Source organism: Trachemys scripta, chromosome 5 (assembly GCF_013100865.1).
Source record: "Trachemys scripta elegans isolate TJP31775 chromosome 5, CAS_Tse_1.0, whole genome shotgun sequence".
Classification (NCBI taxonomy): Eukaryota; Metazoa; Chordata; order Testudines; family Emydidae; genus Trachemys; species Trachemys scripta.
Genome location: NC_048302.1, coordinates 65,522,189 through 65,535,179, shown reverse-complemented (window position 1 = coordinate 65,535,179; position 12,991 = coordinate 65,522,189). Strand labels below are relative to the sequence as shown.

Below are 12,991 nucleotides of genomic sequence, written 5' to 3'. Positions count from 1 at the left end.
ATGTCCCGATTTTTGTAGGGACAGTCCCGATTTTTTGGGTGGTCGTCTTATATAGGTTCCTATTACCCCCCCCCCCCACCTCCTGTCCCGATTTTTCACACTTGCTGTCTGGTCACCCAATACTTCAGCCTTTTTCTTAACATCAAGCCATGTAGTGTATTTATATACATGTTCTATTTTGGTTATGATTTGATAGCAGTATATTAGAAGGCATTTCAAAGAAGTCTATCCAGAATAGAGTATTTCAGTGCAAGTATGCTACATGGCTTGAAGCTTAAAAAGCTCCATGCAAACTAGAGCAAACAGTATTAAGCCAGCTACAACAAAATGAAACAAAACTTGTTGATGTACACTATTGAGGCACCAAAGAAATCTTTGAATGATGAGTACAACACTAGTTTATAGCTTTTACCAAAACTCTTCTGTCCAAATAACTCCTGAATATTATTGTAATGTGGTCACGTAACCATGTTGCGTTTGGCTGAAGATGTTTAACGCTAAAGGTAAACTATTTGCCTCTATAAACCAGGCCCTGGAAGAAGGCCTGTGTTTAATGGCTAACTCCCTACCCTTACCCTCTGACCCTTTCCCCTTAGGGTAATACCATGTTAAATTTGAGACCAGGTGGATTTTTAACCACCTTATTGAAAACCACAATAGAATTCAAATGAATGCTTACTTTACTTGCTGTATGGCATCCTGGGATCAATTTCACTCCCTGCTGGGTGGCCCCGGGCAGATGAACCTTCCTCTCTGTTCAGAATCTGTCTCCTCTTCACTCAGAGAAGCTTTTAACTTGAGAGAGAGAGAGAGAGTGGAGTTATGCATGTGCCTTGTAATCGTCATATGCATAGGCTTCCCAGACCGATCCAACCACAGCTTCTTTTGCTATCAAAGAATATGGAACTCAAACGTGTACTACAACATTAAACAAAACACACGGTAAAATGCTGATGGGATGGACATTGAAACTAGAAGGGCAAACGTGCCTTGCCCCAGGGACCCAGGAAGATCTAAGGGTGCTGCCTGTATGGGGCCTCTCCAATCCCCTAACACCCATATAATTTTGCTAAAGGCTCAGATATTCCTCTTATGGCCCAAACTATTGTCTCAGAGTAGGAAAGTAATCAAGAGGAACTAAGCCAAAGGGGTTTGTAGAAGTATCATCAGTTAGCTCCAATCTCCTTTATGAGTAGTGATAAAAAAAAATTGTAATATAATCGTTTAACGCACATTGTGAATGACTTTCCTCCTTTTCTTATGTCTTCAAGGGAAAGCTCAAGTTTGGAAGAAATAGTTGAAAAGCAAGGAGATGTGATAGACTATCTCCAACGACACAATGCGCTGCTCAGCAAGAGACTACTAGCACTAACATCACAGCAAATCAGAGGTTAGAAATATCCAGGAAGCTGCTGCTGCATTTTAAGAGGAATCCAAATCAATGTAATTTGATTTGGAGGATGGACAACTCCACTTGATTACTGTCTTTAATGGAAGTAATATAGCTCTCAAGTTGGAAGTATGAATTCTATTAGAAGTGTAAAATCTGCAGCTGGAGATATTGTCTATTTTGAATAAACTTTCTTTGAGGATGTTAACTTTTGCTGGGCTGAAGTTGGACCTGAGCTCCCTGACTAAACTTTGTTTTAATGTTGTTCAATTGAGACTTTTTTGCACTGTTGTAACAAACTCCAAACTACCAAAGTCTTCTGTGCTTCTAGAACTCAAATATTTGTTTTCCCAGAATGAAACATTGCAGGGTATGGCTCCTTCTGACTTTCTGGATTTCTTATGGTAGAGGTTGTGATGAAATCAAATATTGTAACATGCTATAACTGTGCTCATTGTCTACCATGTTAAATTTTTAAAGGCTATTTATTTCAATATTCCTTAAACACACTTCTACAGTTGGAGTGGAAGAGTCTATAGGGCAAATTGAAGAGACTCAGTTTCTGGATCAGTGTCTTTTGCTGTTGTGTGTTAAAAAGAGTAACTACACAAATGGGGAGATGAAGCAAAGATGAATAATCAGGTGTTTTGGTCTAAAACACATCCAAGTCTCTCCTTTGTATGCAGGAAAAATAGGATTTCACGTCACTAAGCATAGTAAGTAAAAACTAGGCTCGCAGACATTTGATCAAATTGTTGGCTGATCAAGCATCTAAACAGAATTTCAGTGTAAAATGTCTAAATCTGATTTTTAGAGCTGTCCTAAGTATTTGTGGCTTTTTTGATGAACTTTTTCCCAAGAACTATAAACAGGAACTATTCTGCATTAAATATTTATATTTGGAGAGAGCATTTTTGTAAACTACTCTCTAAACTTGTTGTTGACTCTTTAGTTCAATACAATCTCAGTATAATGCTCGGAGTGGTGGTCATCTCAGAACACCAAAGGAAAATTACCCCATCCTGTCTTGGTTCTGGGACACAACTTTAGTGTCCAATTCTATTGTAATCACTCAGAGTAATTAATAACATACGATACTTGTAGTTGAGGGACAACGGGAAAACTGGAGACTTGCTGCTATCTAACATTATTATTTTCTCCCTAGCTGTATTTTTCAAAATACAGCTGATTTTATACTGAACATTTGAGGGATAAATGAGTCTTTGTTTTTAGAACACTCAGGTTTTGATGTAACTCTGTATAACCGTTTGTACATATATCTGTCTGAAAAGCTGAGAATGTGACTGAAGTTCATGCACAATAAATGCAATTAAGGAAAAGTTTAAAGCCTTTTATTACAATGATTTAAAATGGGATATCTTAATTTAAGGATTTTGGACCAGTCTGGAAAAGCAAGAGTTGGATATTCCCTTTTAATCTGTAATACCAGACAGCAGCATTTAGATGGAGAAGGCACTTTTCCTAAACTGCTGATCACAGTAAAACCCTGCAAAGAGGAAGAACAGGATCTACTAATTTATGAATACTCCAGGTGCTTATGTTCTAAAGGTAACATGAGGGCTAGTAAAAACTTCTTAAGGGTGCCTTTCTCCAGCAAGTTCCTACAAAGGTGATAGCAGCCTTATCTATCATGGATAAGTTGCTCTAAATTCCTGCTGCCCAGAAAACAGTAAGTTTGGGTTAGCTTTATACAGCTGGTTCCTACTGGAGCATCCCACTGAAGCTAGGTTGTAGCAAAGTAGTAGGTAATGGCATCGTCACTTACTTGGCTGTCCTTAAAGCAAACTTCTCCACTGCATCAGTGGAAGAAACTAATGGGTCATGGTGCAATAGAATAATACTTGGTACTAAGCCATGTGGGAAACCTACCTAAGTGAGAGGATAGTCCAAGCAGAGCACCTGATGGCTTCACTTTCAGTGAATCCTCTAGCTCCACACCATTGGGGAAACTTTAAGATCTGAATGAAGTGCTCAGACTAGAATCTAGCGCTTCTTCACAATCTCACTGGAACTAGGGCTCGGTCTACACTTGGAACCTATGTCGGTATAACTACATTGCTCAGGGGTGTGGAAGATCCACACTCCTGGGCAACATAGTTACACCAATCTAACCCCCGATATAGAGTGTTATGTCAGTGGGAGGGCTGCTACCACCTCTTGGGGATATGGAGTTCCTACGCCAACAGAAGTAGCTCTTCCATTAGTATAGGTAGCATCCTCACTAAGTGCTACAGTGGTGCAGCTTCACCACTGCAAGTGTAGACAAGCCCTTGGTTTTGCTATTGCTGTCTATTGATAGGGGACAGAATCTTATATTCAGATTTGGTTTAGCTATAGCTGCCTTCTGTGACCTCAGTTTCTTTTCAGTCCCATTCTGAGACTTAATTGCTCAATCTCCTAGAAGCTTCCTTTAGAGGATCCCAGGAAAGCAAACCATAAGAGGCCTCTGAGCCTTGTGAGGGGTGAGTCTGGTGTCTCAGACAATGGCAGAGGACAAAAAGGAACAGGATGGGCCAGGTACCACGAGATTTCCAGCCCCCAAAGGATTTCCCGAGTGAGCTGGAGGTCTTGTGAGATTTGGCAGGAGATTTGGAACCATGATAGGAGCTCTGTACTTAAGGCCACTTCCTGTTGTTGTTGGTTTTTTGTTTTTTGTTTTTCCTAGTAGACCGAATATGCAGATAATCACATGGATTAGAGGCAGCAGTTTGGCAATGACCAAAACCAACTCAATTATGCAGGGCATGTGGCTGGCCAATTGCAGCATTGGGACCAAGAACCTGTGGGGCAGCAGAATGGGCTAACAGACCTGGGGCAGCTGCTTGATGCAGGGGGCTGTGTTGCCTATCCCAGGTGGGAAAGCAATGGGGAAAAGTCAGGAAAGCAAGAGGAAACAGCAAAAGGCTAGGAAGGGAACCACATCCTAAGCAGCCAGGGGTAGGGCAACTCGTGGAGATAATGTGCAGCTGGAAAACAATGCTCTGTCCTTGTAGCAGAGTGATTCACAAACAATTGGGGGCCCACTGTGAGGGTGGGGGGAGGGGGCAGGCCGTAGGTTCCAGCCTCCTCAGTGGGTGTGTTTTGGGGTTCAGCATATTCCTTCAATGTGGCCTTATGGTCTCAGGTGAGTGCTTCTGGTAGAAGTAATGGGAGGAGCTCTAGGTGACTTCAGGGTCTGGCCTGTAGGGGACCATAAGAGGAATGTGAACAGTGGGTCATAGAACACACTGGCTGTCTTCAGGTATTGGGGATGGAGGAGGGGGAACCCAAGGCCTGAGCCTTCCAGCATCTCAGCCAATAGCCTTACAGATTCCAGCCAACAGGCTCCCTCATTCCCAACCCTACAGCCTCGGGTCCTCTGTGTCTGTCTGCATCTCCCTCTTCCCTCCCCCCGTTGGCTCTCTACAGCAACCTATTGGGTCATAAGAATGGTCATATTGGGTCAGACTCAGTGGTCCATCTAGCTCATTATCCTGTCTTCCAACAGCGGCCAGTGTCATATGTTTCAAAGGGCATGAACAGAACAGGGCAGTTATGGAGTGATCCAAGCCCAGCTTTTGGAGGTTTAGGGTCTACTAATATTGGTCTGAATCCAGTGTCTTATACAGCTGTTTCTGATCAGTTGGGGGCCCATCTTCTCCAGTCAATGTGTGAGAAGATAGGCAGGCAGAGTATATGAACAGCAGCTGAAGTCCACTCAGAGGGTGGTTGGGGCCACACAGCTGAAAAGAGCAACATATCCAATTAACGGGTGTTTTAGCCCCCCTTTTCAGGAATTACCCCAAGGAGGAGGATTCCATATATCTGTGGAAGGTTTTGTTCAGGGTTTCAGGATCCTGTATGAAGGGGAGAGGGTGCATGTAATGGCAAATAACTTCAGATCTGTTAAAGTAATGGAGGGCACTGCCAGGGATAAGATCTAGAAAGGGTTATTTTGAGCAGGGTTGTGGGTCCCTTTTGGCTATTGCCACAGCCTAGTCTTCATATCTTCCCCTTGGGCCTTGTCACGTAAGTGTCCAGTGAGTGTCGTCTTATTCATGATCTCTTGTACCCAATAGGAGAATTATTGACTGATGTGATTAACCCCAAGCTGTGCATTGTGCCCTATGCATCACTTGATGCAATGGTGCATGTAGTCGGCTTGTGCACCACTGTACCCTTGCTTGCAAAGACTGACAAAATTGGCATTCTGCCTCCTCCTGGTCTACCCGACAGACTCTAATCTCTTGGGGTTTTCCTTCAATGGTCAGTTTTATGTGAACAAAGCAATGCCCGTGAGCTGTGCTATTTTGTGTGCAGTCTTCAAAAAAAAAATCAGTACAATGTTGGACAGGTCAGTTAGGAGGATTGCAGGATGCCAGCAGGCTTCCACTTGTTCCATATAGGGTCTGCAACTGTGGCTACACAGTTGGGTTTGGGTGCATCAGATGTCCAGGTTATAGGACACTGGTAATCCAGGCCTATACATTTTTCATGTGCTTTCCTAGGGGAGAGGTGGATGCAGATTGGGGGCTATAAGTGCCACTGGTTTTAATAACGTCTACTTCTTTCCTATGTCTATTGTATATAATGCACCAGTACAGTCAGTTTACAAGGCAAGGCCCAGCTACAAGTGACAAGCTTGTAGCTGGACCTTGCCTGGGATATGATTTTTGTCTTGGCACAGTATCTGGGGCATGTGCTGGGAGCAGCTCATGTCTCTCTTGCATGGGTTGGCATGTTGGCCATTATTGTTCTCCCCATAATGACCTGAGAACCTAATCCAGGCTCAAACTGACTCGAAAGTTCCCTGGGATGTTGGGCTGGAGGTGGCTGTATTTCCTGGCATGGGGATAGTATGGTTGGTTGTTCCTGGATAATCTTGGTAATGGGTCGCCTGAACTCATGTGTAGTGCATATGCATGCCTCCTACCCTGAGCTTCCTGGCTATGGGGTATTCTGAGGCAGATTTTCAGTATCTGTTGTTTTGGAGCGGGTCTGCAGGGCATAAACTAAATATGGATGGGGCCAAAGACAGTGATTATAGCCTAGTGGTTAGAGCACTCTGCTGGGAGGTGGGAAGCCAGTGTTCAAATCCCTGCTCCATATCTGGAAGTGAGTCTCCCACATCCTTTGTGAGTGTTCCAACCTGTGGGGAAGAGGGAGGGGGCTGCACTACTTTCTCCTTTGTGGGGATAGATATGCTACCTAATCACGCCCTGCAGGCAAAATAGGGGAACATCTAGTTTGAGAATCCCACTGGGTCTTAGGCCTGAGACTAGCAACTGGGTACCTGGACTCAAGTGACTGCATGTATGCTCACAAGCAGAAACTTGGACTTGAGGCATCTACAGTGTTAGGTGGCAGTTAACAGGAGTTTAAAGATTCAGTGATGCCTAAAGCAGCAGTTAAGCACTTAAGGCTTTTGTGAAGCTAGCCCAAACTTAATTTCCATAGCCATTTGTACCCACTTTTAAAAGTCAAATTTGTTTAACATCAATAGGAATGTTAAAGCTAATGCTGAGCACCTCTGAACTCCCACCCAACAAACTGAGCTTCAAATAAAACACAGAATCCTTATAATTCCCTATTTTCATAACTTGAATCTCTTCTGCTTAAATTTGAGGGTCTGGTTTAACAGGATACAAGCAGCAATTCATACCAATGAACACTTAGTAATGCTAATTGTGTAACTGAAACTCAGTGTTCAGATCATGAAGCTTTTTACCTTCTTGCCTCTGGGTGGAATTCAGTGCTTTCAGCTTGCAGTAATTGAGCAAATGTATTTGTCTTCCTTCAATAAGGAGAAATAGAATGAGGGAACCTCTACTTTCATGCCATCTATGGCTTTGCTGCAGAAACTTGTACTGAGGCATGTTATACAAAGTAGACGGCTTTCCCACAAAGCAAATGGCATGACTGGTAGATCATGGGTTTTGATCTGATGACCAGTTTTCTGGCTTTAATTAAAGTTCAGGGGTGTGTGTGTGTGTGTGTGTGTGTGTGTGTGTGTTCAAGTGATATAGTACCCATCCAACTTGGTTCAGCACACTGCACGGGGGGGACACAACAAACTGGCAACACATTCAGTTTTAAGAAGTTCAGAATTCAAAGTTGAAATTAGTTCTATTCACAATTAATGTGGGAGATAACTTCACAATATGCTTTTTATTTTTTCCTACTTCTAGACACTGCCACATCAGCAAATACTTCAGATTCAAGTGCAGCAACGCAGCAGGCAGAATAATGTTATACCCATGTTTAGTTAGCATGTTGTACTCACTGCTCTGGAAACTCTCAAACTCCAATTTAAAAGCACAGATTTGCTACCTTTGAAAATAAGGACACTTCAGTGCCTAAAGATGGATTTAAGAACCAACCCTGAGCCTCCCATTTTTAGAATCTCAGCCGTAACGTTTTACAGAACTGACTAACTGCTTTTTTTTTAATTCATAAATGCTATGGTGGAGTAACTGTCCACTAATTTTCATTTAGGCTTACATTTCCATCCGCCCTACACTTCTTTTCCTCCCACCACTACCACCTATTCCTTTATTTCCATCTCCCCCAACTACTATTGTTTCCCCAGTCTCCTGTCTGTCTCCAGGATGTGAAAAAATATTTGCACAGCCTAGTAAAAGATTAACTTTACTGCTCTGAGGGAAATTGTTGTTGAATTAGTAGGACTGATGCGTCTCTTTCCACTTCAGGGGGAGAAAGCTAGGCCTTCCTTGTGGCTGCATACACAAAGTGAGGGCAGTATCTGCAGTTTCCCCCAGGAGTCTGAAATATTGTAACTGGAAAACATGGTTACATGATCATACAAAACCCTACCTTCTGATCTGCAATTGTTAGTCTTCCCCTTCTTGCTTCCCTATTCTTCAACCTTCAATAAACATAACACTTTCCCAAATCTTCACCACATTCGTTTGTATTTTCATCTTTTCCCTTGATTTTTGTATCATCTAGAATGGAAGCCTCCTGCATAAGGATTGGTTCAGGTAGGTTTGTACAGCATTGAGCAGAATGGTGTTTCAATCCTCATTCACCCTTTTGGACACTACCATGTTTTCCACTGAACAAAGAAAAATAGGAAAATACAGCATCTTTGGAGATGCAATGTCTGCACATAACTCATAACTTTTCTGGCCTCTAATTTTCAGAGACGCTATGTACATTATTTGAGCATAATTAATGGGCTTTATATTTTGGCTTTTGGCAAACTTGCTTAAGTTTGAGTTATGTAAAAAACCTAATGTTAATATGACATGACAATGTAAGAGCAACAACAATTACTAAACATTTTAAATTTTATATCTATTTTTAATCCACATAGCACACATTAGATTAAAAGCTAACTGAGAGGCCTCAAAATGTAACTTTCAACAAGGAACCATCACTGAATGGGTGTATTTCTAGGGGGGTTTGTTGGCCTTAGCTCTTTAACATTGGAAGAAAACACATCACAAAGTTTGCAGATGACACACAAATTGGGGGCGTGGCAAATAATGAAGAGGACAGGTCACTGAGTCAGTGACATTTTAATATGGCTAAATGTATATGTCTAGGAATCAAGCATGTAAGCCATACTTACACCCTGGGGTCCTCTATCCTGGGAAACCGTGACTCTGAAAAAAGATTGAGGAGTTGTGGTGGATAATCAGCTGAACATAAGCTCCCAGGGTTGATGCTTGGATGCATAAAGAGGGGAAGTGCAAGTAGAGTGATTATTTTACTTGCGTATTTTGTCGTGGTGTGACCACTGCTGGAATACTGTGTCCATAATTCAAGAAAAATGTTGAAAATTGGAGAGGGTTCAGAGAAAAGCTGAGACTAATTCAAGGATTAGTAAACATGCCTTACACTGATAGACTCAAGCAGCTCAATCTAGTTAGTTTAACAAAAAGGTTAAGGGGTGGCTTGATTGCCATCTAAGTACTACCTGGGGAATAAATATTGAACAATAGGCTCTTCAATCTAGCAGAAAAAGATTTAAAAAAAAAAAAATCCCACGATTCAGTGTCTAGAAGTTGAAGCTAGATATTCAGACTGGAAATAAGGTGTACATTTTTAACAGAGAGAGTAATTAGCTGTGGGAACAATTTACTAAGGGTCTTGGTGCATTCGGTATTACTGACATTTTTAAAACAGGAGTGGATGCTTTTTAAAAATATATGCTCTAAGAATTATTTTAGGGAAGTTCTATGGCCTGTATTATATGGAAGGTCAGACTAGATAATCACAATGGTACCTTCTGGCCTTGGAATCTATGAATTTATAACACTGTTTACTTAATCTGTAAATCTGTTTATACTAACCTTTAACTATAAATGCTTGTCACATCAGCTTGATGTTTGTTTCCAGAATGAAGACTGCTCTGCATATATATTTATGCTAATATGCAGCACATTAGTAGAAGTGATTTAGTATTAGGTTATATGGGTACTCTAAGTCAATGGGGACAAAGCTAAGACTAGCATCGCCGTTGCAATTTACACCAGCACTCAATGTCTTGCATCTGAAGAAGTGAGGTTCTTACCCACGAAAGCTTATGCTCCCAATACTTCTGTTAGTCTCAAAGGTGCCACAGGACCCTCTGCTGCTTTTGTATTACTATTCATTTCTGATTTTTGTGGCAGGCATTGTGCTGCTTTTTCTTAAGATTCGTACTTCTCTTACTTTTTATGAAGAAGTCTATTTCTTTAAGATAAGATACGTTTAAAACTGCAGGAAGAGGGAAGCAATCTGTGCCATCCTAACTTAAAGGGTACAGTAACAAAGAAGAAAAATGCTCTGCAGAACAGAGCTGTCCAACTCAAGACATGAAATGTTCACCTAAAGCTAATCTACCTGGAGTGTCAGATGAGTCAGTTCTTAGTTTTTTTCAGATCCCTTTCCTACTTGAAACAATTGCCATCTTTGGTGACCAACAGAGATGTTAATTCAAAATCACCTACCACCCTATTCCTATCCAAGTGCTGATCAGCCAGGGAAAAGAATGTTAGTCAGACCCTACCTTTGTGAAAAAGGCCCTGATCCTAGTCAGCATCAACTCTTAATGAGGTCAAGGGTTGGGGGAGAACAATGTAAAATTCTCTTCCAATGCTAGAAAGTTAAATCCCTAATTGGATGAAGACCATCCAAGCAGAGACAGAGTACTTCAGCGGGAAGAAAGGCTCTAAAAATCAGACCTTAGTTGTGGCAGTGGGTTACTTTGGCACATTTAGACTTTTACTAAACTACCCAATCAAGGAAACACTAATACATTTTTGAAAATCTTTGGAAAACCTCCTCAACAACCCATAGCTGCCTTTTTGCCACCTGGTGAGGTGGTAATAACAGTCAATCTCCCCCCCTCCTGATGATTTCAGAGCTCATCAAAACTTACTGAGGAGACTGGCTGCTGCTCTGGATATCCAACCAGAAAAGGTGTAGGAAGAGTCTCTGACACATGGACGTTTTAGCCTCTGCAGAACCCTCTTGGGTAGCTCTCCCTATTAGGAACTGACAAGGTTTTATGGCTGACCTCATCTTCCATGCCTCCCTCTGCTAGAAGGATGGAGAAAAGAGATGTTTCTTCACAGGGATTTGAGCACTTCTCTAACCACCCTTCTCCATGCTCCCTGCTAGTCACTGCTGCTAATGAAAAAGAGAGACAGGGACACCAGGCTTCTACTTCCAAAAGGAAAGAAGCTAAAAAGCTAGATCTGGTCAGCAGGTAACTTTATTCCACAGGTTTACAATTTAGGATTGGGATTTGCAAACCAAGAGGCTGTGCTGGGTTGATAGGATAATATCCTGAAGTTCAAAGACAAGCTTCTTGATAAGGCAAAATACAAATTCACTGCTATGGTGTAAGAGGGCAAATTAGTAGCCAGAACAGCACTTCAAATAAGCCTGGATAAAGCGGACTCTGTGGCTTCAGCTATGGCTTCTGTCATTGCGATGCAGTGTTCATCTTGGCTGCAGTCATCAAGTCTTCCCCCGATGTGCAAGAAACAATTCAAGACCTCCCATTTGAAAGCCCCTTGCTGTTTTCCAAGAAGGCTTTATAGTCTCTAAGGATTCATAGGTGACCCCTAAGTCTCTGGAGATTTATACACTGTCGACAAAAAGAAAACTATAGCAATCCCAACAGTTTCAGCCCCTCTTGTCACATACCCAAAAAGAAGAGCAGAAGTTACAAGAGGCATCTCCCTTCTTCCCCCTCTTCTGCAGCTGCCAGTTCTCCTAGTCAAACTGGGTCCTCAATCATTTTGACCTGTTGGTTGAGAGCAGTCTCCCACTTATCAATAAGTACCATCTTTCCCCACCCCAATTTTTCCAACCACCTTTCCCACTTCTTAAGTGCTTGGAGCTGTTGTGCCAAGAGGCAATTCTCCTCTAGATTTTCTGCCTCTCCAGTTCCATCAACCTGAAAGCTGCTTACGTTATGGGAATTCAAAACACTCTGGCAGACTGTTTTGAGCACAGAGGTGAAACATAACTGTTGATAGTGGGGGGACAGGGAGGACTGGTATTTTTGAACCAAGTCCCCACCACAAAAAAAAAAAAAAGGGAAGAAAAGGAGAAAAGGTATAAACCATGGCAGAAATCTGGGGGCTGCCCATCCCACATGTCACCTCTGCTTGATTGGGTCATGTGCAGGTCACCACTATGAGTGGTCTCTTGACCCAGATGTATCCAGGGCCATTTTCCACCAGTGAGGAATTCCCTAAGTGGACCTATTTCTAACAAGAACAAACAAAGTCTTGTTTTGTTTTTGTTTTTGTTCCTGAGCAGGTCACAGCCCTGGTTCACTGATCGATACTTTCCTCATACCCTGGTCAAAAGGCCTGCTGCATGCCTTCCCTCCACTTCTTCTCCTGTCCAAAGTCAAAGTCAAGCAAGGGTCTGCTCACCTTATTCTAATAGCTCCAGCGTGGCCCTATCAACCTTGGTTTTCGTCTCTACTAGCTCTGTTGCTCAGACCTCTGCTGTTGCTCCCAAGAGATGTGGATGTGATCTCCCAGGACTACTGCCACCTCCTTCACCCCAACCTTCAATCAGACCCTACACCTGACAGCGTGGATGTTTCATCGCTAATCTCCAAATACATTTGCTCTAAGGGATGCAGGAAGTGCTGCTAAATTGTAGAAAACCTTCAACAAAGTTTACTTAACTTGCTAAATGGAGGAGATTCTCGGTCTCATACAAAAAAAGTACTGCCCTCCAGCTCAGGCTCTGATTTGCCATATCTTGAACTATCTTTTGTTTCTAAAACAGCAAAGATTAGCTCTTTGTTCCATCAGTGTCCATCTGGCAGCTCTCTCAGCTTTCTACCCTCCTGTGGATAACTATCAATTTTTTCAAAACCTATATCCATAAGATTTCTAAAAGGTTTTCTCAGATTATACTCACAGGTTTATAGCCTGGTTCCACAGAGGAGTTTAAATTTAGGTTCTAGCAAAGCTGGTAGGTCCCTTTTGTGCCTCTAGTGACTTGTTTGCCCCCTGTCTATGAAGGTGGCTTTCTTGGTTGCTATAACCTCAGCCAGAAGAGCAAGGGAGCTGGAAGCTTTAGTATCAGAGCCTCCCTATACAATTTTCTTCAGGGACAAGA

The 12,991-nt window shown here is 42.3% G+C and overlaps 1 protein-coding gene across 1 annotated transcript in view; it reads left to right on the top strand.

Moving 5' to 3' along the window:
• Window positions 1-12,991, top strand: part of TMEM192 (transmembrane protein 192) — a 38,797-nt gene that overhangs the window by 19,716 nt on the left and 6,090 nt on the right. Inside the window, 1 exon segment of the mRNA XM_034771183.1 lies at window positions 1,272-1,390. Coding sequence (XP_034627074.1) covers window positions 1,272-1,390 — 119 coding nt within the window.